Below are 25,678 nucleotides of genomic sequence, written 5' to 3' on the forward strand. Positions count from 1 at the left end.
GCTCAAATCAGTAAACATGAGCAGAAGTGATACGTATCGTATCCAGGTAGGAGGATGAAGAGTCATTGCAGCTTTGCTGTTTTTCTGTTTCCCAGGGACAGGCTGCATCCCCCCAAACAGGTGCTGCTCCGTCTGCCTGGGACAAAGGGTGGGCAGAGCCCAGCCCTCAGCTGACCCACAACAGGCTAATAGCATGAGCAAGTAATAAACCTTTGTTGCATTAGGCCACTGAGATCCTGGGGTTGTTTGTTACTGCAGCACAACCCAGCCCATCCTGACTGATACAGCACCCGGTTCTCGGAAAGCCTGACGTAGGGAGGTGTCAACAAAATGAAAGGCTGAATGAATGAATGAACAGGGCCATAAATGTCCCCCTGGGCCATACAGGTAGGGGAACAGCCATGTCTCTTAAAAGCTCTCTCACATAGACACTTGTCACCAGGCTGGGGGAAAAGTTGGGCTCTGACCTTTATTTCCTATGGTCACAGCTCATGCTGATCCCAATCTCCTTGTCCCAACCCAACTCTTCCCCCACAGTCAGTACTGGGGGCCCTTGCTGGGGGTGAGGCTGGGAATGAGGAGCTACCGAGACAGGGACATGAGATGCCGGGAGAGCCGGAGAGATGCAGATGAGGAGAAGGAAATGGAAATGGGGAGGCAGAAACAGGAGGTGGGGGAGAACCAGAGAGATCAGAGCAGAGAAGGGTGGATGGACGTGGAACGAGCCAGAGACACACTGAGTGGGAAATAGCAGGGGGTTGGAAGGCCGAAAGGGGAGGGTGTGGAACGTGGAACAGGGAGTGAGACCAGGAGACAGAGATGGGATGACGAAGAGCCCACAGAAACAGACACCGGGTCACATGGAGGGGTGGCAGAGACAGCTGTGGGGGCAGAGAGACCTGAAGCCTGGAAGTGGGAGAGAAAGACGGAGCCACAGGGAAAACCAGGGAAGGGGCGGGCAGAGACACGCCAGTCAGCTCTGTGGGAGCAGGGGCCGGGGCGGGGCGGGGGGGTTGGGCGCCCTAGTCATTGCTCCCTGAGTCTCTGCTCGCAGCGGAGCTGGGGCCAGTGGAGGTGGGGCCGGTGCTGGAGGTGGGGCCGGTGCTCGATTCCGACACGGTGCCCCTGATCTGCGCACCTCCAAAGCTCTCGGGAGCTCTGCTAGACTCCAGGTACCCCGTGGACCCCAGGTAGCTGCTCGGGCTGGGGGATCTGAAGGTCACGCGGCCCCCAGTTGAGACCCGGCTGGCACTGGTGGAGCCAGGCACAGTCACGTTGCCTGCACTGGAGCTGGGGTCACCAAAGGTGACGTGGCCAACGTTGGAGCTGGTGGCACGGCCTCCACTGGACACGAGGATGCCATTAGTTCTGCTGCTGAAGACGGACCCGGGGGCCGTAGCAGAGCTCTTGGCGGTCTCCAGCGGCATGCCTGAGCCGGTCTTCTGGCTGCCGGACAGGGCTAGGTTCTGGCTGCTGTCCACCTTCTTCACCGCTTCCATCAGCTCCTTTGTGGACTGATCCCGGGCCAGCTCCCGGGCTTCCAGCTGCCAGGCAGGCGAGTTAGGCCCTGGAGGAGGTCGGAGGCCCCGCCCCGCGCCCCTCGCCCCGCCCCTGCAGGCTCCAGTCCCTCACCGCCTTCTTCACGTGGCTCAGCAGCTCCTCCTTGCTCATGGGATAGTCTTCTTTGGCCTCAAAGCCTGGGGGTTCCTCCCTGAAGCAGGGGAAAGGTAGGAAGAGACTATACCCTCCACCCTCAAAAGCCTGATGACCCCCCATCGCCATACCCGAGACCGGCAGCGTGCTCTGGCCAGCGTGCGTTGTCCCTCTGGAGTCCCCAGGGCCACCGTCCCACACCACCCCCCGGGAGCCCCTACTCTGTTTCCCCAAAGCACCGACTCCATCATCTCCCCCACCCACCCAGAGCCACACCCGTGCTCTGGACTGAAGAGGCCCCCTCAAATCCTGCATCCCCGTTGTCCCCACTGCCGCAAGGAGTCCCCGTCCCCTCCCACCTCCCCCTCGCCCTGTGCCTCACAGATTGTTCGGGAGCTGAGGCGGGGCCACCTTCTTCGGCGCATCCTCGAGGCTCTGGCCCAGCACCAGGAGGGCAGCATTCACCAGGCTGGAGCTGGTGTAGCCCTGGAGGGCAAGAGCCCACAGTCAGCTGGGGCCAGTCCCAGTGGCCCTGGACTCCAAGGCAGGGGGCACCCTGTCCCCTGCACACCCCCTGCCGCCCCACCTGGGCGTCTAGGAAGGCCTGCACCGTCAGGAGCTCCACCAGGCGCTTCTCGATGAGGCTCAGGTAGAGGCTGATGTCACGGTCCCGCATGCGGGTCTTGACCCCCAGGAGGTCGTCGATGATGGTACTGTCGCAGTGGGCCCTGGTGAAGAGCTGCTGGATACCTGGGGTGCAGGACAGGGTGTCATGGGTCCGAAGCCCACTGGGGGCCAGCACCCCCCTTTCCTCAAGTCCACACGCAGGGCGACAGCGAGCGAGGTTTGAGGAAGTCTCCAGGCGCTGTCAGGCGGGGGGGGGGAGCGGGGGGGGGGCGGGGGCGGGTCGCTGTGCGCCTGGTGGAGGGCTCAGAACCGAGGGCAAGGGGTGGCCAAGGGAAGCTGAAGGGTCCCTCCCCCAGAGCCTTCCTGCCACAGCTGCGCCTGCAGTGCCCTCCTCCCACAGGACCCGGCAGCTCAGGCTCTCCCCCAGCGGAACACACGCTTTCTCTAACACGGGGCTCCAGGTGTGTGCAGCTGCGTGGACCACTGTCCCCGACTGAGTCAGGTCACTGCCGTGACCCCCTCACACAGCTGGCCCGGGCAGCACCCGCTTCTCTGTGGTTAGTTAACGGGTTGTTGTTCGTGCAATACGAAGGCGCTGCGACCCTGTGCAGAACCTGCGCCCAACCATACAGTGGACATGCCCACCAGCCATCCCTGTGCCTCCTCCCCGGAATGCCAGGCTCACACATACAATTTCCTCCCGGGGTCCCTCCCAGAACACTCCCCAGGCCACCCATACTGAGCTCTGGGTCACCCCAACCCCACTCCACCTCAGGGAGGGGCCTCACCCTCACCAGGCCAGACCTGGCGCATCTCGCCCCTTATCCCCCATGGCCCATGGGTCTCACCCCTCCACCCCTCCTCGAAGTCCACCGCCCCCTGACCTCCCTGCTCACCACCCTGTCCTGCCCACAACCCCCGCCCCCCATGGCTCCCCAGCACCTCCAGGAAGTGCCTCAGCCCAGCCCTCTTGCACCTGCATTGCCCTCTCTGCACAGAGAACCCCATGATGGTGAGGGTGACGTGAAGGCCCCTCCTGGCCTCGGCCCACCACCTGCTGGGAGCAGCCCCTCTGAAGTTTTTTCAGTTAAATACTCAGCCTTCAGGGTCGGCAAGGAGCTTTGCTGCTCCCAGGAAGCCTCCCCATCACCCTAGAGGAGCTGCTGTCGCGGGTGTGCTGCTGGGCAGTGGCTCAGGGCCCCGTGCTCAGAGGGGCCTTGCATTTGCTTTCAGCTCTGCTGTTGCCACCTTGAAATTCTTGACGCACATTTTATTAAGGGGTCTCACATTTTTTTCTGCACTGGGTCCCCAAAATTACAGTCTCACCCACCACACCAAGTCACAACCCACTCCTGCTTCAAAGGCCCCGGGGCAGCTCCATCCCAGCCCCTGGGACACGAGCAGCCAGTGTCTGAGGCCCATCAGCCCAGCCTCGCCCACCAGGTCCACTGCACCCAGCACGGGCCTCAGCACAGCAGCCTGGACAACGGGGGAGGCGGGTCTGCCAGTAACTGCGCCCCTCCTATGTGCCAGGAGGTGGCTTTCCTGCTTGCTCCCCATTGCACTGCCACCTTTCTGTCTCTCTCCACCCTTATGCCTTGTGATCTGTCATCTCATCTACTCTTCGTGGCCACCCTATGAAGTAGGCACTGCACCACGTTTCCAGAGAGCGTCAGACAGAGGAAACCGCACACCGCGGTCCACCAGGGGGGAGCTGGATTCAAGCCCAGGGCAGCCTGACTCATTAGTGTCCTTCACTGGAGGGATGAGGGGGTGATGGGTACTAGATGGATAATGGACATGGGGTGGCTGGATAAATGGGTGGATGAATACTGGACGGATGGTTGGATGAATAGATGGATGGGTGGGTGGATGGATGAATGGGTGGATGGTGGGTGGATGGATGGATAAACACTGGTAGACAGATGAATAGATGGATGAATAGATGATGGATATGCGATGGACAAAGAAGTGAGTGAGCAAAGTCCTTCGCGGGCACCTCGAATGCTCATCACATCCTCCCAGATGAGATGGGGGTGGGTGCTCACCAGCCTTGAGCTTCTCCAGCCGCCTCCGAAACTCCTGGGAGCGGGCCTCCAGGTTGTCCGCCTCCAAGCGCACCCCTTCCATGCTCTGCTGCAAGGCCACCCTCTGCTCCTCTTGCAGCGACCACCGGGCGGCCTCACTGGTGCGCATGCTCTCCATGGCCTCCTGCATCTGTGGGGCAGGGGCAGGAGGCTGGGCGCAGTTTGGGCAGAGGGGTCTCATGGGCCAAGGAGGGGATAGGTGCAGAGGCAAGGAGAGAGGGTGTGGGGGAGGGGGGCGCAGGGACTGGCTAGTCTCACCCACCTCCTTGATCTCCTCCTGCACACGCTCGAGCTCGGAGTTCTGCTCGTTGATGAAGGTGAACTCAGCGAAGTTGCGTCCCTCCACTAGGGGGACGGCAGGGGAAGGAAAGGCGGGGTCCAGAGACATGGGGACAGAGAGACACACAGGAGGACAGAGAAAGAGATGTTGAGATAGACAACACAGGGGCACAGAGCCAGAGAGGTCCAGGCAGAGAAAGGCAAGTCAAAGAAAGTCAGAGTGAGAGGGAGCAGCAGAGAGAAAGTCACGAAGAACCAGAAATACCCAGAGAGACGGAGACACATAGACGTGAGGGAGAGGAAGTGGTGTCAGTGGGTCAGAGAGACCATGAGACCCGGGGACAGAGGACAACAGGGACACGAGTGAGAAGCGGGGGGTGGATTTGGAGAGTGATTCTCAGGCGGGGGAATGACAGCAGAGAGCAGGGAGGAAAGGGGACAGGGACACAGGGACACAGAGGAGGCGGGAGACAGCCATGCCCAGCGAAATCCGACAGAAATAAAAAAGATAGAGATACAGACACCCGGAGAGAACAGACAGATGTGGAGAAGAGGGAGACAGATGGAAGGAAAGAGACAGGACATGGAGGGGGATGGGCAGGGAGAGAAGAGGGCAGAGGCGGGCGCACAGTAAGAGGTGCGTGTAGAACCAGCCTGTTCGTCCAGCGCAGGTGCAGGGGTCGCCAGGGCCCCCGGTGGCCGAGACAGAGCACAGCGTGCCCCTGCCCGGTGTGCCGAGGTCCGCTCCTCGCCCCCACCCCGGGGCACCAGGCACTCACTCTCCAGGTACTTGTCCACCATCAGGTCCAGGTCGCTCTCCCCAGTCAGCTGAGACAGTTTGCTCAGGGTGTCCTCGTACCGCAACACCAGCTTCTCCTGGGAGGTCTTCCGGAGGCCTTGGGCCACCTCCCGGGCTGCGGGGAGAGGGGTGGTGAGGTCCAAGTTCGGGGCGGCCATTAGCCCAGAGGAGGCTCTTGGAGAGAGCCAAGACCCCTGTGCGCCCTGCAAACACTACCCCCTACCCAGCCCCCCACCTGCCGTGCTCTCCAGTGCCCCCTGCAGGCCTCTCTGGCCCTGTGCTCTGAGCAAGGCCTGGAGACACGCTGTGCCCCTGGGCGGGGCAGGGGGGGCAGGGGGCGGAGCTGGCCTGTGGGGTGCAGAGGTGGCATCCCGGGCCTCACCCCGTCTCTCGCGCTTCTCCACGACAGATGGATCCGGACGCCGATCGTTGTTCTTGAGCTTGAGGAAGCGGTGCAGCTGCTCCAGGTGCGCGATGTGCCGCTGCAGGGTCTGCACCTCCGTCTGGTTCTGCACCACCTCCTTGTCCGCCCTCTCCCTCAGCATGTCCATCTTGGCCTTCGCCTCCTCCCTGGGGGAGGTCAGCCGGGTCAAGGAGATTGGAGGTCGGACTGGGGCCAGCCTGGGGTCTCCGGAGTGGGCGGGATCAACCTGGGTTTCCCAGGGAGAGTGGGTCCAGTCTGGGGTCACGGGTGGACGGACAGGGTCAATCTGGGGTCCCAAGGATGGGGTTACCATGAGATCACAAAAGGCAGAAAACTTTCCGGGTGCTAGAGATGGGTCAGGATGCGCTTATGGGGCAGAGTCCGGGCCTGGGAGGCGGTGCTAGGCTATGCAAGGGGCGCTGCTATACCGCATGCTGGCAAGAGACACGATAAAACCGAGCAGGCATTGCTAAGAGAGTCGCTTCAGTCAGCGGCGGAGGCCGTTAGGGAAGTGGGGCCGGCACACGTTTCCTGCCCCAGTCCTCAGGGCTGCTATTAAGTTGCTAAACCTGTTGCTAAACTCAGTTCGAAGCTGAGCTTTACACAGCCTAGAGCCATAAACGTCCTGGCACCGCAGCTGGTGCATGGGTTTTATGCACTCGATTTCCTCCTCTCGAATCCCGAGCCAGCCAGTCTTCCTCTGCGTGAGAGAAGCACGCTTTGTGGGTGTTGCCTTTACACACCTGCCTTTCTTCCTTCCCTCCAGAGCCAGCTGAGTGGCTGCCTGTGCCCACGTCTGCCTGATTGTAATCCTTTTGCTCAAATAAATGCATCCAGTTCTTTATTACAGCCGGAAGCTCTTCCCTGGCTAGCAGCTCACAGGGACATCTGGGAGGCGGGCTTGACTGTGTGACCCGAGGAGCAGGAGGCAAGAGGGCCAGGACCGCATAGTGGGAGAGGATGGACGGACCATGTCGGGGAGGTCCCATCCTGCTGCTGTCTCGGGGTTGTGCGGTTGGAAATATAAGGGGCTTGGACCATTCAGGACCTCATGCTGGATGGGGAGAGGACGCCACCAGCACTGGGGCACGCCCTGTGAGGACACCCTGGACACCTCACTCACTGAACCTGCCATGGCCTGCACATCTGAAAATGTAGCTTCTCGGCATTTCAGTGGCCTGGAGCATCCTTTCCAGGTCACAGGAAAAAGCCAGACGGTCATTGGGCTGGGAGAGCAAGCGCCAGTCTCCTCTGCCCCCGCCCACATACCATGGCGCTCTCACTGCCACACTTTTGCTGGCTTTGGTGGCCTCCACGCAGACCCCCACTTCCGGCTCTGTTCAGAGTCCTCGAAGGTTGCTCAGGTCAGCCCTCCTCGGCAGGAAGCCTCCGTGGCACCACCACCCCCCCGCCGCCCCCCCAGTCCCAGGGAACCCTCCTGCCTCTGGTGGCAGCCCCTCCGGGGTCAGGGCTCACAGCTCTTTCTGGGCCCTGGGCTCCCTGCCGGCTGCCGGGCAGGGAAGAGGGAGCCCCGCCACCTAAGATCCAGGCCCTGCAGGGGGCTCTCTGCACCCTCCCCGCAATGAGGTAGAGACCACGATTATTGCCACCTCACGTGGAGGTTCAGAGAGGGCACGTGACCTGACCCAGGTAGCACTGGCAACACCGCCTGCTCTGACCAAAAGTGTCAGCAGTGATGGTGCCTGTCCGCCTTCTAGCTGAAACCGCGCTGTCCTTGACCCAGTGAGGTTGCCCACTGCCGGCCAGTGAGGGGGCACTGGCAGGGGCTAGGCGCTGGCAACGTACCCACAGGCCAGCGGGCATCACCCGTGGAGCCTGGCAGGGAAGATGTGCCGGGCCAGTCGGAGCGCCTCCCTCGGGAAGTTCACTGGGAGACGCTGAGGATGGCACCTGGAGCTGAAAGTTCGCGTACGTAGAGGGAGGAGCCACAACAGGTCGTGGCAGGAAGGCCAAGTCAGGAAGAAACCAGAGCTGTGTGTGAGCGAGCAGAGAAGCCTCGCAGCCCAGACAGGGCTCGGAAGGGGTCATGATGGAGGAAAGGACAGAATCGGTCATGAAAAGGCAGGAGGAGCTGACCTGTGCCCCTCCAGAGATGAACCTCAGGAGCATTGTGTTAGGTGAAGGAAATCAGACCCAAACGGTTGCACCGTTGTATGATGACATTTGATGGCCTGTCTGGAACAGGTAGATCCACAGAGACGGGAGGGGAACTCGTGGTTAATGGGAACAGGTTTCCTCTGGGGTGACGACGGTGTTCTCCATCTGGACAGAAGTGAACCGCACACTTGCAGACGGGGTGGGGGGCGTTGCGTGTGCGTCCTGACAAAGCACCGAGACCGTAAGGCACCATCTGCGCTACAGTGGAGGTCAAGAGCAACCACCTGTGGAAGTCACGAGGTAGAAACCAGACGCCGAGCAGACGGAGGGAACCTTTTGGGGTCGGAGAACAGGGCTGAAGCCCAGAAGGAACGAGGTCAGGGGAAGTGGGCCATGGAGCCCACGAAAGCCACAGAGACAGAGACAGAGCGACAAGCAGAGCGGGTGGGCCCTCTGTTCCACTCTCGTCTCTTTATCTGCCTGTGGCCAGAGAGACTCTCTGTCCCTGTCAACCACGTTAATGGCGCTCATTGACCGATGCTTCCCGGTCCCAGGCCCCGTGCTGCGTGGGCTGTGTGCACTGTCTCACTTAACGGCCTCCGCATCCCCATGGACAGGCTGGGACCAAAGAGGCTGGTGAATTCACACACCCGAGGTTGCTGGGAAATCAGTGGAGAGAAAGGGGCACCTTGTGGAGAGAAAGGGGCACCTTATGGAAAACAGCGTAGGCTCAGATGGTCAATTTCTTGAGTTCAGAACCTCCCACCACTGCTGTATGAAAGGTGGGGACTGAATATGTAAAGAACTTACATGGCTCAACACCGGAAAGACAAACAATCCCCCCCCAAAAAAGAAATGGGTGAAGAACCTTAATAGACACTTCTCCAAGGAGGACATACGGAGGGCCCAGAGACATGAAAAGATGCTCAATGTCGCTGGTCATCAGAAAATAAAACCACAATGAGATGCCACCTTGTGCCTGTCAGAATGGCTGTCATCAGTAAGTCAACAAACAACAAGTGCTGGTGAGGATGAGCGCTTGTGCATTGTCAGTGGGAATGCAGGCCAGTGCAGCCACTGTGGAAAACAGTATGGAACTTCCTCAAAAAGTTAAAAACGGAACTGCCTTTTGACCCAGCAATTCCACTTTTGGGAATACACCCTAAGAATCCTGAAACACTAATCAGAAAGGAAACAGCACCCCTGTGTTCATAGCAGGGTTGTTTACAATAGCCAAGACTTGGAAGCAGCCCAAGTGCCCAGCAGCAGATGAATGGATAAAAAAAACTGGGGTACATTTACAGAATGGAATACTACGCAGCAATAAAAAAGAAGGAATTCTTACCTTTTGCCACAGCACAGGCAGACCCAGAGACTGTTATGCTAAGTGAAGCTGACTAGTTGGTGAAAGACAAACACCACATGATCTCACTTATAAGTGGAATCTAATGAGCAAGATAAATGAGCAAAACAGAACCAGGGGCACAGAGACATGGAGCAGACCAACAGCTGTGAGAGGGGCAGGGGAGAGTGACTGGATGAAAGGAGGTGAAGAGATTAGTGAAACAATATAAATGCATAACCCATGGGCACGACGAGGGGGTGGTGATTCACCAAGGGTGTGGGGAATGGACTGGGTGGGGGGAGGTAAAGGGGGAAAACTGGGACAACTGTAACAGCACAAATAATAAAATATTTACATTTTAAAGAAAAGAAGGAAGGCTGTGGACCAAGTGACTGGGCCACCTGGCCCGGGAAGCCCACGAGGGCCCTACCTGACGGAGTAGGCCGAGGTGGAGGAGAAAATGAGGCCACTGATCATGTGCCGCAGGTGCCGGATCTCCTGCCGAGGGAACAAAGCAGAGGCTGCCCGTGGGGACCGTGGGGCTTCCTCCGCCCCGCTCCCCCAGGGACCGGTGGGACTTTGGTGCCTGTGACTATGGAGCTGTCTGATTAGCAGCCACCGCCAGCAGAGGAATTTGAGAGAGGCCCCAACTGCTGAGCTGGATGGGGCTCAGAGGGCTTATCCCGGCGAGGCGCTCGAGCCAGAACATCGCTGAGAGCGTCGACCTGCCCTGCTCGAGTCAGAAATTTGTGAGACTTTCATCATTGCAACCACACTCATCTGCTTTCTGCTCCCACAGAAATGACTTTGCAGTTTTTTAATAAAAAGGGTTCTTTCGGGAGATAAAGGGAGGAAATTATATATTTTTTCATGCATGTATAATGTGTGCATGTATCCATGTATATGCACCATAGACATGCACATGTACACACGGTGTGTTGACACATGTGTGTATATAGCCATATACATGCTATGTACATATGCATGCTGCGTCTATACACGCTACACACACACATTCAGGAAACCTGGGGTGGGTAACCAGAAACTACAGAGTCTGGGGGGGCATGAAGTGGAAGAGGGGGTGAGGAAATGGTTCCCTCCCCCGCCCCCCCCCCCCCCCCCCCCCCCCGCTGCCCATAATACCTGCCGGAGCAGTTCTGATATGGGAACTCTGTTACGGGTGCACATGTTCAAAAAGAAAATTACAGTAGGAATGAGAACTACAACTGGATGCAAAGTGAAACAAATGAGCCCAACTATATTTCGACCAAAGAACAAAACCACTCCCTGACCAGGGTGGTTTGTTTGGTTGGGCGTTGTTCCTCGAAGCGAAAGGTCGCAGTTTGGATTCCCAGTCAGGGCATGTGCCTGGGTTGTGGGCCAGGTCCCCAGTGGCAGGCATGTGAGAGGCAACCACACATTGATGCTTCTCTCCCCCTCTCTCTCTTCCTTCCCCTCTCTCTAAAAATAAATTTTAAAAAAAATTTTTAAAGAGTTCTGACAGAACAAGTATGAGATAATCTGGAACATCTTCCTGTGCCAGAAAGGACGGGCTCGAATGAACAATGCGCATGTCCAAAGGACCCAGAATGGAGTTAAAGGGGCTCCCGCTAACCAGATCTGGGACAGTCTGAACAGCATGATGAACAATCACCACTGTGGATTCTGATCCACAGAGTAAAGTAAGAATACACGAATGCTCACTGATCACATAAATATACAGGGAGAAGGCCAGGCTTTTCCTGGGCACCTTATGAATGTAGAAGAAATGGTAGACATAGGAAGTCACCAAGTGGCTGTCATTACAGTGATAATTATTTGAACAAGAGTCATGCATGGATTTTTTTTGTTTTGTTTTTTTAAGATTTTACTTACTATTTTTAGAGAGAAGGGAAGGGAGGGAGAGAGGGAGAGGACCATCCATGTGTGGTTGCCTCTCGTGCACCCCCTACTGGGGACCTGGCCCGCAACCCAGGCGTGTGCCCTGAGTGGGAATAGAACCAGCAGCCCTTTGGTTCACAGGCCTGTGCTCAATCCACTGAGCCACACCAGCCTGGGCTCATTCACGGATGTTGGAAGAGGTGCATGAACAGGATATTCGCATAGTCTCCAAGAATCTCCCTGGGCTGCTTACTTCTTACAGAGAGGAACATGCTATATCAGAAAAACCTGGCTCAAAGTCAGTGTCCCTAGTTCCAGGCCAAACGGACGTCATGTGCCTCCTGGTAATAATGCACACAGAGGACACAGTGTCACCTGGTTGGCCATCTGCCAGAAACTCACGACCTGACCACATCACGAACAAAGAGCAGAAATACCGTACAGAGGGACCTCATACAACACAGCTGGCCCGGGTGCTTCCAGAATGTCAAAGTCATGACGAAGAGAAGGGCCAAGGGACCGCTGCAGAGAGCGGGGCCAGGCAACGTGGGTTCCTGGCCTGCAGCCTGGAGCCGAAAATCAAATTAGCTGCAAAAGTCATCCCTGGGACAATCTGGAACTTGAAATGTAGACTGTTTAGAACTGTAATGCTGTTAAAAGCCTCTGACTTGGAGAACCACACTGTGTTTACTAGGAAAATGGTCTTGTTTTTAGGAAATACACACTGAAGTTCTTAGAGACCTGGTGTCTGCTCTGGACCCTCAAATAGTTTATAGCAAGTATAATAATAAGTTATTTTCAGTAGAAATAGTAAGTACACAGAGTAAATGTGGCAAAGTACCGATCTGGGTGAGGGATAGGGAGTTCTTTGTTCTATCCTTGCAGGAGAGAGGAATGAGAGGGAGGAGGGGGGATGTTTCAAAGGACCTCGGTGGTTACCGAGGAACCCATGGGACAGAAGTGCTCAGGCTTGCTCAGTGGTTGCCCTGGGTGATAACTGTCAAAATGACATCATCTCTGCTTTCTTTTCCTTTCTTTTTAAGGTTTTATTTATTTATTTTTAGAGAGAAGGGAAGGGAGCGGGGAAGACAGGCAGAGAAACGTCGATGTGAGAGAGAAACGTTGACTGGTTGACTCTCATACGCACCCTGACCGGGAACCAAACCTGCAGCCCTGGCATGTGCCCTGCCTGGGAATCGAACCCATGACCTTTTGCTTTGCAGGATAATGCCCAACCTACTGAGCCATACCGGTGAGGTCTCTCTCTCTTTTTTTTTAAATCCTCACCCAAAGATATGTCCACTCACTCCAGAGGTGGGGGAGAGAGGGAAAGGGAGACAGAGAGAGAGAGAGCATCGATGTGAGAGAGAAACTTCGATCGGTTGCCTCCCATGTGTTCCGACCTGGGATGGAACCCGCACCCTAGGCATGTGCCCTGACCAGTGGTGGCAACCACAGCCTTCTGGTATATGCAACGATACTTCAACCAACTGAGCCCCACAAGCCAGGGCTCTGCTTTCTCTTCCAGAGGTGCCCTGAACCACTTTCTGGGCCTCCATTCCCCCTGAACTAAAGTAAACCCACGGCTTCGTCAATCCCATATTTGTAGCCTGAGTGTTGGAAAAAGGCAGGGTGACTCTTGTCCTCTCCTCTGTTGCAGCTTGGAGGGGACCCGGCTTGGAGGGCCCCTCACCTTCTGCAGCTTGCGGTCCACGTTCATATAGTGGTTCCGCTCAATCAGCAGGATATTCAGCTCCTCCCTCAGGGCTGCGTTCCGCACCAGCTGGATGTCAAAGCGACAGGTGACCTGGGGGGGCACGGTGTGGGACAGGAGGCAAGGAGGGGGCTCCTGTCAGACAGGGGGCCCGTTTCCAGTTTGGGGACCCTGAGCGCACCGCCCAGGCACACCTTAAGAGCACAAGCATCAGTCTCCTTTCCTTGGGGGCCCTCCTCCCCATCCGGGATCCTGTCTCCCGACCCCCTCAGTGTCTCAGGCCTTCCCGCATCCAGGAACCTGGTCCACTGTTCCCAGAACTTGGCCCCATGCTCATCCTTCCCCCAAACGCAGCATTCAGGCCTGGAAAGAGCCACAAGGCTGCCCCCTCACCTTGTCCAGGTGGTTTTCCATGACCTTGATCCTTCTCTGGATCTTAGCCTTCTGATCCAGGACAACTCCTGGGGCCCTGCAATCCTTACTGAGGACAGAGATCCGCATCTCCCACTCCTGGATCTGAAGGAAAGGAGAGGGTGCCTGTTTGTTGGCTGAATGTGGGAGAGATTAAAAGAGCGAGGAAAGAGATAAGTGGGAGAGGGAGTGGCTGAGCATGGTGGACATTAGCCATCTTTGTGGCCCTAGGCCCCTGCTCTACCCTTCTGCTGACACTCCCCAACCTTTCACGTGGATCTGACTTCCAACCACAACAAGCCACCCTGCCAGCCACATGACCCAGGGGCGGGCCTGAAGATGGACGTGTGACCTAGGCTGAGCCAGTCTGCACCCTTTCCTGGTATTTGGGGGCAAGTGCATGAGATGGACAGATGGCACTCCAGGAGTCCCTCTGTCACAGTCCCCATCGCACCTAACATCCTGGGAGAACGAGGCCCGTAGACACAGTGGAGACAAGAGACTGAGAGATAGCGAGAATGAGCCCCGATGCCGCCAGAGTCCCTGGGTCTGTTCTGCTGAAACCAGCTTCCAACCTGTCCCCATTTCCATATTCATCATTACTGATTCAAGCTATGCTGTTTCCCCGACTCAACTGGAAGCTCCACAAGGGCAGATTTTCATTTTTTTGTGTATGTCTGACATAAAATAGATGCTCAACAAAACACGTAGGCTAAGCCCTGGCTGGTGTGGCTCAGTGGGTTGAGTGCTAGTCTGAGAACCAAAGGGTCGCAGGTTCGATTCCCAGGCAGGGCACATGCCTGGGTTGCAGGCCAGGTCCCCAGTGGTGGGGAGTGGCGTACGAGAGGCAACCACACATTGATGTTTCTCTCCCTCTCTTTCTCCTTCCCTTCCACTCTCTCTAAAAAAATTAAATAAAAATTTTTTAAAAATTAGCTCCTTAGGGTGGGCCCTCATCCAGTGGGAGCGGTGTCTGTGCGCACACACAGGTGTGCACATGGGGAGAACACCGTGTGAACATGAAAGCAGAGATCGGGCAGATGCTGCTGAGCCACACCAGCCAGGGCTACTCCCCATTTCCCAGAGTTTTATGTTAAATGGAATCACATAGTATATATTCTTTTTTGAGGAGAAGGATCTGGTTTCTTTTACTCAGAACAGTTATTCTGAGGTCCATCCATGCTGTTGGGTGTATGGACAGCCCATCCCTCCTCAGGAAATTGGAGAGTAGTGTTCTATTGAATGGATATACCGTTTGTTTATCCATTCACCTGCTGGCGGACATTTGGCTGTTTCCACTTTGAATTTCCCAGATAAAGTTGTTATGAATATTCATGTACACTTCATTGTATGAACGAACATACGCTTTCCTTTCCCTTGGGCAAAGCCCTAGGAGTGGCATATCTGAATTACACGGCAGGTGTATGGATAGTTTTTTAGAAACTGCCGAACTGTTCTCCAAAGTGGTGGCACCGTGTACATTCCCACCAGCAGGGTACAAGAGTTCTGGTTCCACCGCATCCTCACCAGCACTCGGTATGGTCAGCCATTCTAGTAGGCGTGTAGAAGTATCTCATTATTTTAAGTTGCATTTCCCCAGTGACTAACACTGCGGAGCATCTTTCCTGTGCTGATTGCCATCTTGCATATTTGGTGAAATCGGTTCCATTCTTTTGCCCATTTTTCCTCCTGGGTTGTTTGTTTCACATTGAGTTTGAGAGTTCCTAACATATTCTAGATACAAGTTTTGTTTTAATCAGAAATGTACTTTGAAAACATTTTTTCCCGGTATAGGGCTTGCCTTTTCACTCTCTGAACTATATCTTCTAAAAAAAAAGAAGTTTTTAAATTTTATGGCATCAAATATATCCATTTGTCCTTTTATGGATCACACTTATGGTCTCACATCTAAGAAACCTTTGCTTAACCCAAGCTCTCCAAGATTTTCTCTTATGTTTCTTTCCAGAAGTTTTAGGGTTTATGTTTAGGTCTGTGATGGTTTTATCCTTTTAAAATGTTATTGTAGACAGAAAAGTGCACAGGTCCTGTATGTACAGTGTAATGTATATGTATATGTATACATTCTTTTTTAAAAGATTTTATTTATTTATTTTTAGAGAGGGGAAGGGAGGGAGAAAGAGAGGGAGAGAAACATCAATGTGTGGTTGCCTCTCACATGCCCCCACTGGGGACCTGGCCCACAACCCAGGCATCTGGCCTGACTGGGACTAGAACTGGTGACCCTTTGGTTCGCAGCCCATGCGCTCTCTCTCTCCCTCTCTCTCTCTCTCTCTCTCTCTCTCTCTCTCTCTCTCCATATATATATATATATTCTGTAAGTGAGCATTCTCGAACCGCCAGCCAGCTCAAGAACTGGAGGACTGGCTGCACTGTAGACGTGCCGTTCTCCCCATTACTGTGTCCCCTTCCACAGGGGTACCACTCTTGCCTGTTTGTTCCCTTTGCTTCTGTAAGGAACTACCACAGACTTACTGCCTGGAGGTCAGAAGCCCACAATCAGTTTCACTGGGTTAAAAAATAAGATTGAGCTGTGTTCTTTCTGGAGGCTCCAGGGGAGAATTCATTCCTTGCCCTTTTCCAGTTTCAAGAGGCTGCATTCCCTGGCTTACAGGTTCCTGGGCTTCTGGCCTCTCCCACCTCCACCTCTGTTGTTAAACCTCCTCTCTCCATCACATTCCTTTCTTGGATCTTGACCCTCCTGTTCCTCTCTTTTGAGGACCCTTGTGATTACATTGGGCCCACCCAGGTAACCCAGGATGATATTTCCACTTCAAAATCCTTAATCACCTCTGTAGAGTCTTTTGTCATTCACAGGTTCCAGAGATTAGCACACTGACATTTTTGGGATGGGGCGTTATTTTGTTTCCTTAAGTGAAATTTTTTCACCTCTCTTTATTGTTTTATAGCTGTGTATTTAACCCCCTAAACAAAAGTTTGGTTTGGCCTGATTTTGAATTTTATGTAAATGAAATAATGTTACTTATATAGTTTATGTCTTGCTGCCTTCAGATGTGAATTTAGCCTTGTTCGCCTTGACTGGTGTGGCTCAGTTGATTAGAGCATTGTCCCATAACTGAAAGATTGTGGGTTTGATTCCGAGCTAGGGAACGTGCCTAGGTTGTGGGTTCAATCCCCTGTCCAGGCGCATATGGGAGGCAACCCATTGATGTTTCTCTCTCACATTGCTGTTTCTCTCTCCCTAAAAGCAAGGGAAAAAAATGTCCTCGGGTGAGGATTTCTTTTTAATGTGAAATTCATCCTTGTTGCTGTGTATAATTGTGATTCATTCACTTTTCATTGTTGTATACTATTTCATTATAAAAATATACCACAATGTATTTATTCATTCGATATCGATGCACATTTTAGTCATTTCCAGTTTGAAGCTAGTTGTATGAGTAATGCCTCTTTCAACATTCCTTTACATGAGTCCTGGTTCCAGGACATATACTCAGAAGCATAACTGCTGGGCAGGAGGAAACATGAACAGATAAACCTGTTTTCTTTTAGAAGATGGCTTTGGTTTCCATGGAAACATACTGGGTTAAGGTAAATATGGAATGCCAGCTGTGTTCCCAGGCAACAATGTTTCTTATAAAAATGACCCCTGAAGGAATTGTGAGTTCATGGATCCCAAGGGCCTCCGTGACTAAGACTGAATAGAAATCTGGTTTCCCTGTGGGGTGTTTCTTATAATTGAGCATGTTCCTGGTGGGGCTGAGAAGCTACCCTGGTGAGCTGTTACAGAGGTGGCTGCTCTTATGTATGCAGCTTCCCCATGCCAGGGTAGGCACGCCCACCCACTCACGTGATGCCATCCAACTGGAGATGCTGAGAAGCAGCCCCTGGACCCTCAAGAAAGAGGAGTTTGATGCTGTCATGCTAAGATGCTGCTGCTTCCAGTCCTCTCTCCTCCTACAAAGTCAAGTGAACCTGGTGCCGAGTTATAGCGGACTGGGTCCCAAGACTGCTTCTGGTGACCGTGCCACGTAGATGCCATCATGCATCTCGGGTATGTCTGTCTTCAAAGGTACTAGGTAATAAGTGGAAAAACTTTCCAGAATATACAGAACGATTTATGTTCTCACCAACAGTTCGTAGGAGTCCCCACTATTCCTGTTCTCCCTAACACTTGGTGGGCTTGGACACTGATTCTTGAAAATCTAGTGAGTGTTTCATGGTATCTCATGACTTTCATTTGTCCTTCTCTGATTACTAATGATTGGTGGCAATTCCTACATATCTATTAGACATCAGAATTTCTTTTTTTTTAAGATTTATTTATTTTTAGAGAGAAGAAGGGAGGGAGAAAGAGGGAGAGAAACACCCATGTGTGAGAGCTATATTGATAGGTTGCCTGTCAAAAGCCCCCAAATGGGGACCTGTCCCGAAACCCAGGCATGTGCCCTGACTGGGAATTGAACCAGCGACCCTTTGGTTCTCAGGCCAGTGCTCAATCCACTGAGCCACACCAGCCAGGGCGGACATCAGAATTTCTTATCGTATGATGTGTCAGCTCAAATCCTCTGTGTGTGCATGTGTGTTTTAAATGGGCTTATTCTTTAATGACTTGGAACAGTGCCTCATATGGCCTTGATAGCAGTCTTTTGTCAGCTGTGTGGCAAATGCCCTCCATTCCCAGACTTTGCACACCCTTTATGGTGATTTTGACAGACATTTTAAAATCATGACATGTATCAATCTTTTCTTTTAGAAGTAGAGATGTCTATAGCTTAAGAAATTCTTCCTGCCCTCCCACTTTCAGAACTTTGGTCCATCTGGGATTAGTTTGGGGGGTGCAGAGTGTGAGGTAAGTGTCTGTCTTCATCTCACTGTAGATATCCATCCTCCCTCCTTTTCCCGTTTCTTGAAGTCACATATCAAGTGCGCACACATGGATAAGGCTCTTCTGGGGCTCTGCATTCTGTCCTGTTGACCCATTTGATTAGCCCTGCACCAATTACAAGACTTAAATCTTGACAACTGGTGGAGCAAATGCTTCTACATTGTTCTTCTTTTAAGCCAATCTTGGTCATACTGTTCATTGTATTTCTGTATAAAGCTTGGAATACACTGGTCGGTTCCATCCAGTTTTAAAAAAAGCTTGTAGTTCTTTGATTGGGGTGACATTGAATCTATAAATCAATTTGGAGATCTGACATTCACAACACTAACTCTTCCAATCCATGAATATGGTAGATCTCTACATTTATTAAGTTCTTCTGTGGTACTCCTCAATAAAATTTACAATTTACTCCATAGAACTTTTGCACATTTTTGTTAGATTTCTTCCTAGGTACTTCTTTTCGCTACTATAAATGTCTTTTCTTGATCCTGGTTTGTGTGGCTCAGTGGATTGAGTGCAGGTCTACAAACCAAAGGGTCGCTAGTTCAATTTCCAGTCAGGGCACATGCCTGGGTTGCAGGCCAGGTCCCCAGTAGGGGGTGTGCGAGAGGCAACCACATATTGATGTTTCTCTCTCTCTTTCTCCCTCCCTTCTCCTCTCTCTAAAAATAAATAAAAATAAATGTCTTCTCTTTTATTTTCTAATTTTACTGCTAATACAGGGAAATGTCGTTAACTTTGTATATTTTGTGTCCAGCCACATTATTAAAATATCTTATGAATTAGAAGTTAGCATTAGATTCTTCTGAATCTTCTATGCATACAAATATACCATCTACAAACACTGACAATTTCATGTCTTCTTCTCCAACCTTTAAATTGTTTGTTTGTTTTTTCTTTTCCTTGCCATATAGCACTGGATAGGATCTCCAGGACAATGTTAAATAGAAGCCATGCTGGCAGACATCCTTAAATTGTTACTGACCTCAAAAATATTTTTTTCATATTTCACCATTAATTATGTTTGCTATAGATGCTTTATAGTTGCCCTTTATCAAATTCAGGAAACTTCCTTTCATTCCTGGCTTTCCAAGAGGTTTTATTTCTTTATTTATTTTAAAAGAAGGGAAAGGAAGGAGAAAGAGAGGGAGAGAAACATCAATATGTGGTTGCCTCTAACCCCCCTCCCTTGTTTCTCTCCCTCCCTTCCTTTCTCTCTAAAAATAAATAAAGTCTTCTTTAAAAATTCTTATTAGACATATATTTAACCTCACTGCAATGTTTCTTAACCACCCTTCCAATTTCTTTTTTCTTTTTCTTTCTTTTTTTTTTTTTTTTTTTTTGTCCCTCTGTGCTGGATTCTGGGTGCATTTTTCTGAATAGGCCTTTTTGTCAGCGTTTATTTGGCTTATCATCCATCTCTCCAGTAGAATAAACAACATGAGAGTAGGGCCCTTGTCTGTTTTGTTCGCTGTCCTCAAAACCTAGAACAATGCCTAGCACTTAGTAATAAGCACTCAATAAATACTTGATGAGTAAATGAATGTCACCAGATAACCACATCCTTCCTTGGCCCTGTAGGGAAGTTTCTAGAGCTCTCTTCTGGGGACCCTGCCCCCCACTTGGCTTATAAGTCTCCGTAATCAAGTTTGTTAGGGCAAAGCAATCTACAGGGACAAGACAATGAAGTCATCCCGCTTGGGTCTGACTCGACTGAGTTTCCTCATGGAGGACTAAGGAAAACCAATTCAAGCAGCCAACCCACTAAGCCACTCTACCGCCAGGAGACAGCCAAAAGTCTGCTGTGTGTGAACCAAGTTTCTGCTTCCAAAGGGCAGTTCAGGGTGATATGGAGAGCTGAGCAAACTGATTGATTGGAATTCGAAGGTAATAACTATAGACCATGTAGTCGACAAAACAATGCTCCCTTCCCCCAAAGATGTCCACATCCTAATCCCTGGAACCTGTACATATGTGATCTTAAGTGGCAAAAAAGGACTTTGCAGATATAATAAATTAAGGATGTTGAGATGATGAGATTATCCTGGATTATCTGGGGGTGCCTAATATAATCACAAGCGTCCTTATAAGCGAAAGAGGGGATGAAGACAAAAGCAGCGGTCCGAGTGATGCCTCATAAGAAAAACTCAGCTGGGCATGGACAGCTTAGAAGATCCAGGAGCCCTGAGTCAAGGGAGCAGGCGGCCTCTCTAGGAGCTGGCAAAGGCCAGGAAATTGGTTCTCCCCTGAGGCCTCCGGAAGGAATGCAGCCCTGCTGAAACTGATCTTAGCCCAGTGAGACCCACTTTGGACTCCCTCTAGCACCACAAGACGATAGATGTGTGTTCTCTTAAGCCATCCAGTTGATGATCACTTGTTATAGCAGTAACAGGAAACTGATACAGACCACCAAGACGTGTACCTTTCAAACTGCAGTTTGTGATCCCAGAGTGTGTGAGAAATTGCTTGGTCTAGGCAAGCAACTTTTTTTAATGAAGAGGAGAAAAGAAAATAACAATGAATCCCCCATAGAAAAAAGTATGATTTGATGAAATCTTTGTTTCAGGTAGACATGTATGTACATGTGCTTATAACCACAGGCATCTGTGTGTGCATCCCCAGTCAGGGTTGCAAAAACTTGAAAGAACACTGGTGTCAAAAAGTCACATTGTTCCCAAGGTCAAATAGCGAGTGATTGAGGCAGGTGGGATGAAACACCTGTATAGACCCTGCTCCGTTAACCAACATCCTCTTTTTGCAGATGAAGGAACCAGGGTCCAGAGAGGCGAAGACTTGCCTGTGGTCACACAGCACTGACCAGGCGGGACCAGGATCCTAACACAGGTTGCATGGACTGCAGAAGGGGAACCTTTCCCCTTAACACACCGGCTCCCAAACACGTAGCACTGTGCCGGTCACTGAACACCCGTACTCCCTCCCACTGGAGCCTGAACATCACTCTGCCACATGTGTTTTCAGTAACCCCACTTTTCAGATGAGGAAGCTAAGGCTCAAAGTGGTTAAGATATTGGCCCTAAGCTGGATCCACAGAGTCTGGTCTCAGAACCCACCTGCCTGTCCAGGGCTCGGGTCTGCTCCTGCAGCTCCTTGATCTCAGCCTGCACCTGAGTCCGGCACTTCAGCAGGTGGCCCATGTTCCCCAGCCTCTCATTGTCCCTCTGACGCTTGACCTGGCTCTGGGCAATGCCAATCTGCACCTGAAGTTCGTCCCGCACCTTCTGTAGGCGCTGGATCTCCGCACTGTCCAAGGAGGGTGAAGGAGGGGAAGCCAGCCAGGGGCAGAGCTCAGCATCACTGAAGGCTGGACACACTAGGCCTGCCCCCTGCTTTGGACCCAAGAGTCCAGCCCCCAGCCCCTTTAACATCCCCTTCTCCAGCTCTGAGACACAGGCACTTGGCTCACAGTTGCTTATTGATGCGCTGGTTGGCTTCCTTGCTGTAGGCCCGCCTTTCACCCTCCATCACTTTGCACCGTCGCTGCAGTCGGCTCAGCTCCCAGTCTACTGAGGGAGGGGCCAGGCGAGGGACTCAATAGGAATTCAGACCCCTCCTCTTGAGAACCCAGGAATCCTGAATCCCTTAGGATCTCACAAGCTGCAACTGAACTGCAGACCCAGACCCCAGCACCGCTCTCGGACTGCCTCAAGTCTTCGCATCCTTTCATACTCCCCTGTACCCCAAGCAGACCTAGAGACCTTCCCTGCTCAACCCCCACCTTCGCCCTAGTGGGCATACATCCATTTTCCCACTAGAGGGCACTCCTGGAAAGCCTCCTGGTCCTCAAGACCCACGGTGCAGCACTGGCACTTGGGAAAGCTGAGGACTAGTGACCTAAGGCGCGTCCTTGCTCTCTTCCTCACCTTCAGCCCCCCACTGCCCAGCCATCCTCAATCCTTTCTCTAGCCTCCTCATTCTTGGCCCATCTCCTAGGCTCAGGCCTCATCCTCTCCTGTCTGGATCACCGCCCCCCCACCCCCCCACCCCAGGCCCCCAGTCTCCTCCCCAAAGGCCCAACATCCCCTCTGAGCCCCTGGGGGGGCCTTCTACGCCCAGAATGGACCCTGCCCCTTCCCTGCACACAGGCCTGCCCTGCCACTCCAGTGCCCTTAGGCCAAAACCCCAGCTCCTCAGCCTGGGGTTCAAGGTCCCCTGTGACCTGGTCCTGCCCACCTCTCCAAGTCTCCGCCACCAGCTCACCACCTCCCACCGCCCAGTGGTTCTCAACCTGGAGCGACTCTACCCCCCCCCATGGACACTTGGCAATGTCTTGAGACATTTTTGGATTGTGACGATGTGGGTGCACATAGGGGGGACGATGCAGAGGGTGCTACTGGCAAGTAGTGGGTGGAGAGGCCAGGGATGCTGTTAAGCATCCTACAGCACATGGGACAGCGCCCCCCCCCCCCCCCCCGCCCAACAAAGGACTACCTAACCCCAAATGTCAGCAGTGCAGAGTAGAGAAACCCTGGTCTAGACACATGCTTGCTGTTCTTTCTGCTGAAATTCTTCCTTCCTCCTACGCTTGGTAATTCCGGGGAGCCTCGGGCCCCACTTGAATGTCTCCTCCTGCAGGAAGTCTTCCTGGCTCACCCCAACAGCTCCACCTCCATTCCCGCCCCTGTGCTCCCTCCACTAAAGAGCTCTCTCCTGGGAGGCCTCCCCGCCCCCGGGGCCCTGCAACACAGAACCTGGAACTTGGGAGAACGGAGGGAAAGAATGAGTGAAATAAAGAACATATGAATTACCCGTTCCCTCCAGGAAGAACTCGCTTCCATCCTCGGAGCGGGAGCTCCCAGCAGAAAGTCCGAAAGGCATCTTAGCCAAAGAGGGTGGGACTCCTGCAGAGGTGACACAGGGCCCCTTCAGACAGCGAGTGGGAGAGGACGGGGAGGAGGTGAGCAATGAAGAGTGAGGGACTAGCAATTGGAAGGGGACCCGGAACCAGCTCTAACCTCTGACTCTCAATTCCTGGCCTCACCACACACTCCTCCCAGCCTCTCACACTCCCTGCCTCGCATCGCGGCTCGGACTCTGGCGCCAGGTACAGATCCCCTAGGCTCCCAGTATCTTTGAGGCCGGCTGTTTGGGGCAGAGATCACAGAGGAAGGACGAACCCCAGGCCCGCTGTGCCTAGTGAGGCCTAGTCCCTACCTGTTCGAGTGCCTGACCTGTCCTAGATGCTCTTAGCTCGTTGTTGTGGTCTGGTTACTGGGGAGATTAAGGGGCCAATGAGGCCGGAGGACAGCGGCCGGGGCGGGACCCAGCCGCTGGAGTGGCGGTGGAAGTGGCGGAGGAAGTGGCGAGAAGACCTGCTGGGGTCTCAGGAGCTTTGAGAATGAGCCCTATGAGGAGCGGAGCCGGGAGGTGTTGGGGGTCCCGGCTGGGAGCGACTTGGAGGGCGGAGTGGGAGAGTCCGCAAGAGTTAAGGCTGTGAAGTAGGGGCGCGGGCGCCCAGGAAGGCCGGGGTTGCTGGGGACGCGAGGGGAGGAGCAAGTGTACCTGAGGGGGCGGGGCTTCAGGGCCTGTTGGGGGCGTGGCTACAAGAGCACCTGAGGACGCTGGTGGGAGGGCGCTGAAAGGTCTCGGGTTCCCAAGACGTGGGGGGCGGCGTTAGCCAGGCGGCACTCTGACTGGAGGGTCCTGCGGGTGGTCCGAGCGGCCTGCCTGTGAGGGGCGGGCTGTGAGTATCCGGGAGTGGGGGCGAGGCAGGAGCCGAAAGACCCTGTGATGGCAGGCCTGAAGGGAAACTCCTGGAAGGCTCTGAAGCTAGGCCGAGACGTTCGGGCCCTGCCCGAGAGAGAAGCGTGTCTTAAGCTGATTAAGAGCACGTTATTTTCAGGATTCATTATCAGGGAGGCGGTGCCAATGCCAGGAGCAGTGAAGGGGCGCTCACCACCACCTTAGGTCCTCGCAGCGACTCCCTGCGCATGCGCGGCCAACGGCCTCCAGAGTAGCGGCAAAAAACCCTTTGCTGCCCAGTCTACGACTGAGAAGCAGGGGGGTGGGCGTGGCCTCCGGGGGTCTCCGCGCCACGCCCCCAAGAAGCCACACCCAGCGCCACGGGCACGCCCCCTCAGCGGACCGCGGCTACCCACTTGGGTCTCCCGGAAGCGGGCGGGCAGTGGGCGATGCTCTCTACAGGCTGGGTGTGCCTGCCGCCTGCGGTTTCCTGTGGGAGGAAGCGGCTCGCGGCCACTCAGCTCAGCTCTAGCTTTGGAGGCCCAGGATGGGGAGCTCTCTCCACCGCTCTCCGATCTTCTGATTCTTCCCCTTTTACGGAGTCCTAGCATGGAGGACCCCCTGAACATCCCCAGCATACTCAAATACGGTGCTGATACCACTCAGAGAACCTGCTTCCGAGCTCTAGCCCCCCTGTTCTACACCTCATCCGCTCAAATTTTCATCTCCCAAACTCCTGGTTCCTAGACTCCTCCCCATACCAGATCTGTCCCTCTGGCCCCCTTTGCATGCGCTCCCTGAAAACCAGGTGACCCTCTAGCCTAGGGGGTCACCTAAGGGGACAGACCTAATCTGTTCCTCAGTAACCCAGCCTTTCTAACTTGTTTGACCTGTGTCTTGCAGGACAGAAACTGAGTTCAGACCCCCAGTTTCTGTCCATCTCAAAGACTTAAGTTTCAGACTGCCTACCTATTTCCTAACCCCAGTGTGGGGTAGCTCAAGACATACTGCCTTCCACCACCTGTGACAAGGAGGGAATGTGTATTGTTCTGGGAATGGATTGTAACTTTCTCCTTAACTCCTTTCATGTGGGGCTTCTTGTCCTGTGACTAGTTCTTGCTGTATGTACACAACTGAGGTAATGTAGCTCTGGGCCACGAGCAGGTTTGTGCAGCCTGGACCTGGGCTACCTTTGTCTGGGCCCCTTATAATGAGCCTCAGACTGGAGGAGGCGTGGTCTCTATCACACCGTCACACCATTGGTGCACACCCTTGGAATGTGAGTAATAAACGGCATGTCCACATGGGCTAGTCCACTGGGTGGCTTTTTTCAGAATGTCATGAACACTTAAGCAGCTCCCTGGTTTGGGATTCCTGTGCTACACCCAGGCACCCTCATTGTGCACTCCAACTTTTTAGTCTTCAGACCCAGTGGCACCTCAGTTTCCAGGTCCTCCGGTTACCCAGCCAGTCACCAAACTGCCCTCAGGAAACCCACGTGATCGACCACTCTCCCTCCCCCAGCTGTGGCCCTATCAGATCCCCCCCATTTCCTTCCCATGCAGGAACCCCAAATTCCAGTTCAACAGCTCTCAATTCCTTATCAAGTCCACAGACACCTGTTCCCCTGTCCTTCACTATTCACCGTCACCCAGGCCTTCCAAGTAGTCATCACCCCTCACCCGAATTCAATAATCTGAGAATTATTGTCAATAATAATCGTTACCATTAAGTCCCTGGTACTGCATGTCTGTTTAAAACCTTGCAGCGACT

At 53.5% G+C, this 25,678-nt stretch overlaps 1 protein-coding gene and 1 long non-coding RNA gene across 5 annotated transcripts; one reads left to right on the top strand and one right to left on the bottom strand.

Annotated features, from left to right (window-relative positions):
- Positions 1-229: 229 nt before the first annotated feature.
- Positions 230-23,673, bottom strand: CCDC114 (coiled-coil domain containing 114). 4 transcript variants are annotated; one of them, XM_036012490.1, is made up of 15 exons: positions 23,378-23,673; positions 22,972-23,064; positions 21,630-21,726; positions 21,277-21,466; positions 13,321-13,443; positions 12,907-13,020; positions 9,763-9,830; positions 5,828-6,015; positions 5,426-5,560; positions 4,630-4,712; positions 4,329-4,497; positions 2,240-2,403; positions 2,036-2,139; positions 1,633-1,711; positions 230-1,544 (listed from the first exon to the last, which is right to left on the bottom strand). In XM_036012490.1, exons 2-15 carry the CDS (start codon positions 23,039-23,041, stop codon positions 1,023-1,025), a joined length of 2,106 nt encoding a protein of 701 aa, XP_035868383.1. In that variant the 5' UTR covers positions 23,042-23,064; positions 23,378-23,673; the 3' UTR covers positions 230-1,022. The 4 variants fall into 4 exon arrangements, with proteins under 4 accessions (XP_035868383.1, XP_035868380.1, XP_035868382.1 ...); XM_036012487.1 differs by having other exon boundaries at positions 21,630-21,729; positions 23,378-23,672; XM_036012489.1 differs by having other exon boundaries at positions 21,630-21,729; positions 22,972-23,086; positions 23,378-23,672.
- On the top strand, positions 23,051-25,210 carry LOC118497595. Its single transcript, XR_004900129.1, has 2 exons — positions 23,051-23,267; positions 24,066-25,210. It is a non-coding gene; the product is annotated as an uncharacterized LOC118497595 (long non-coding RNA).
- The last annotated feature ends 468 nt before the right edge of the window (positions 25,211-25,678 follow it).

Source organism: Phyllostomus discolor, chromosome 12, assembly GCF_004126475.2.
Source record: "Phyllostomus discolor isolate MPI-MPIP mPhyDis1 chromosome 12, mPhyDis1.pri.v3, whole genome shotgun sequence".
NCBI lineage: Eukaryota > Metazoa > Chordata > Mammalia > Chiroptera > Phyllostomidae > Phyllostomus > Phyllostomus discolor.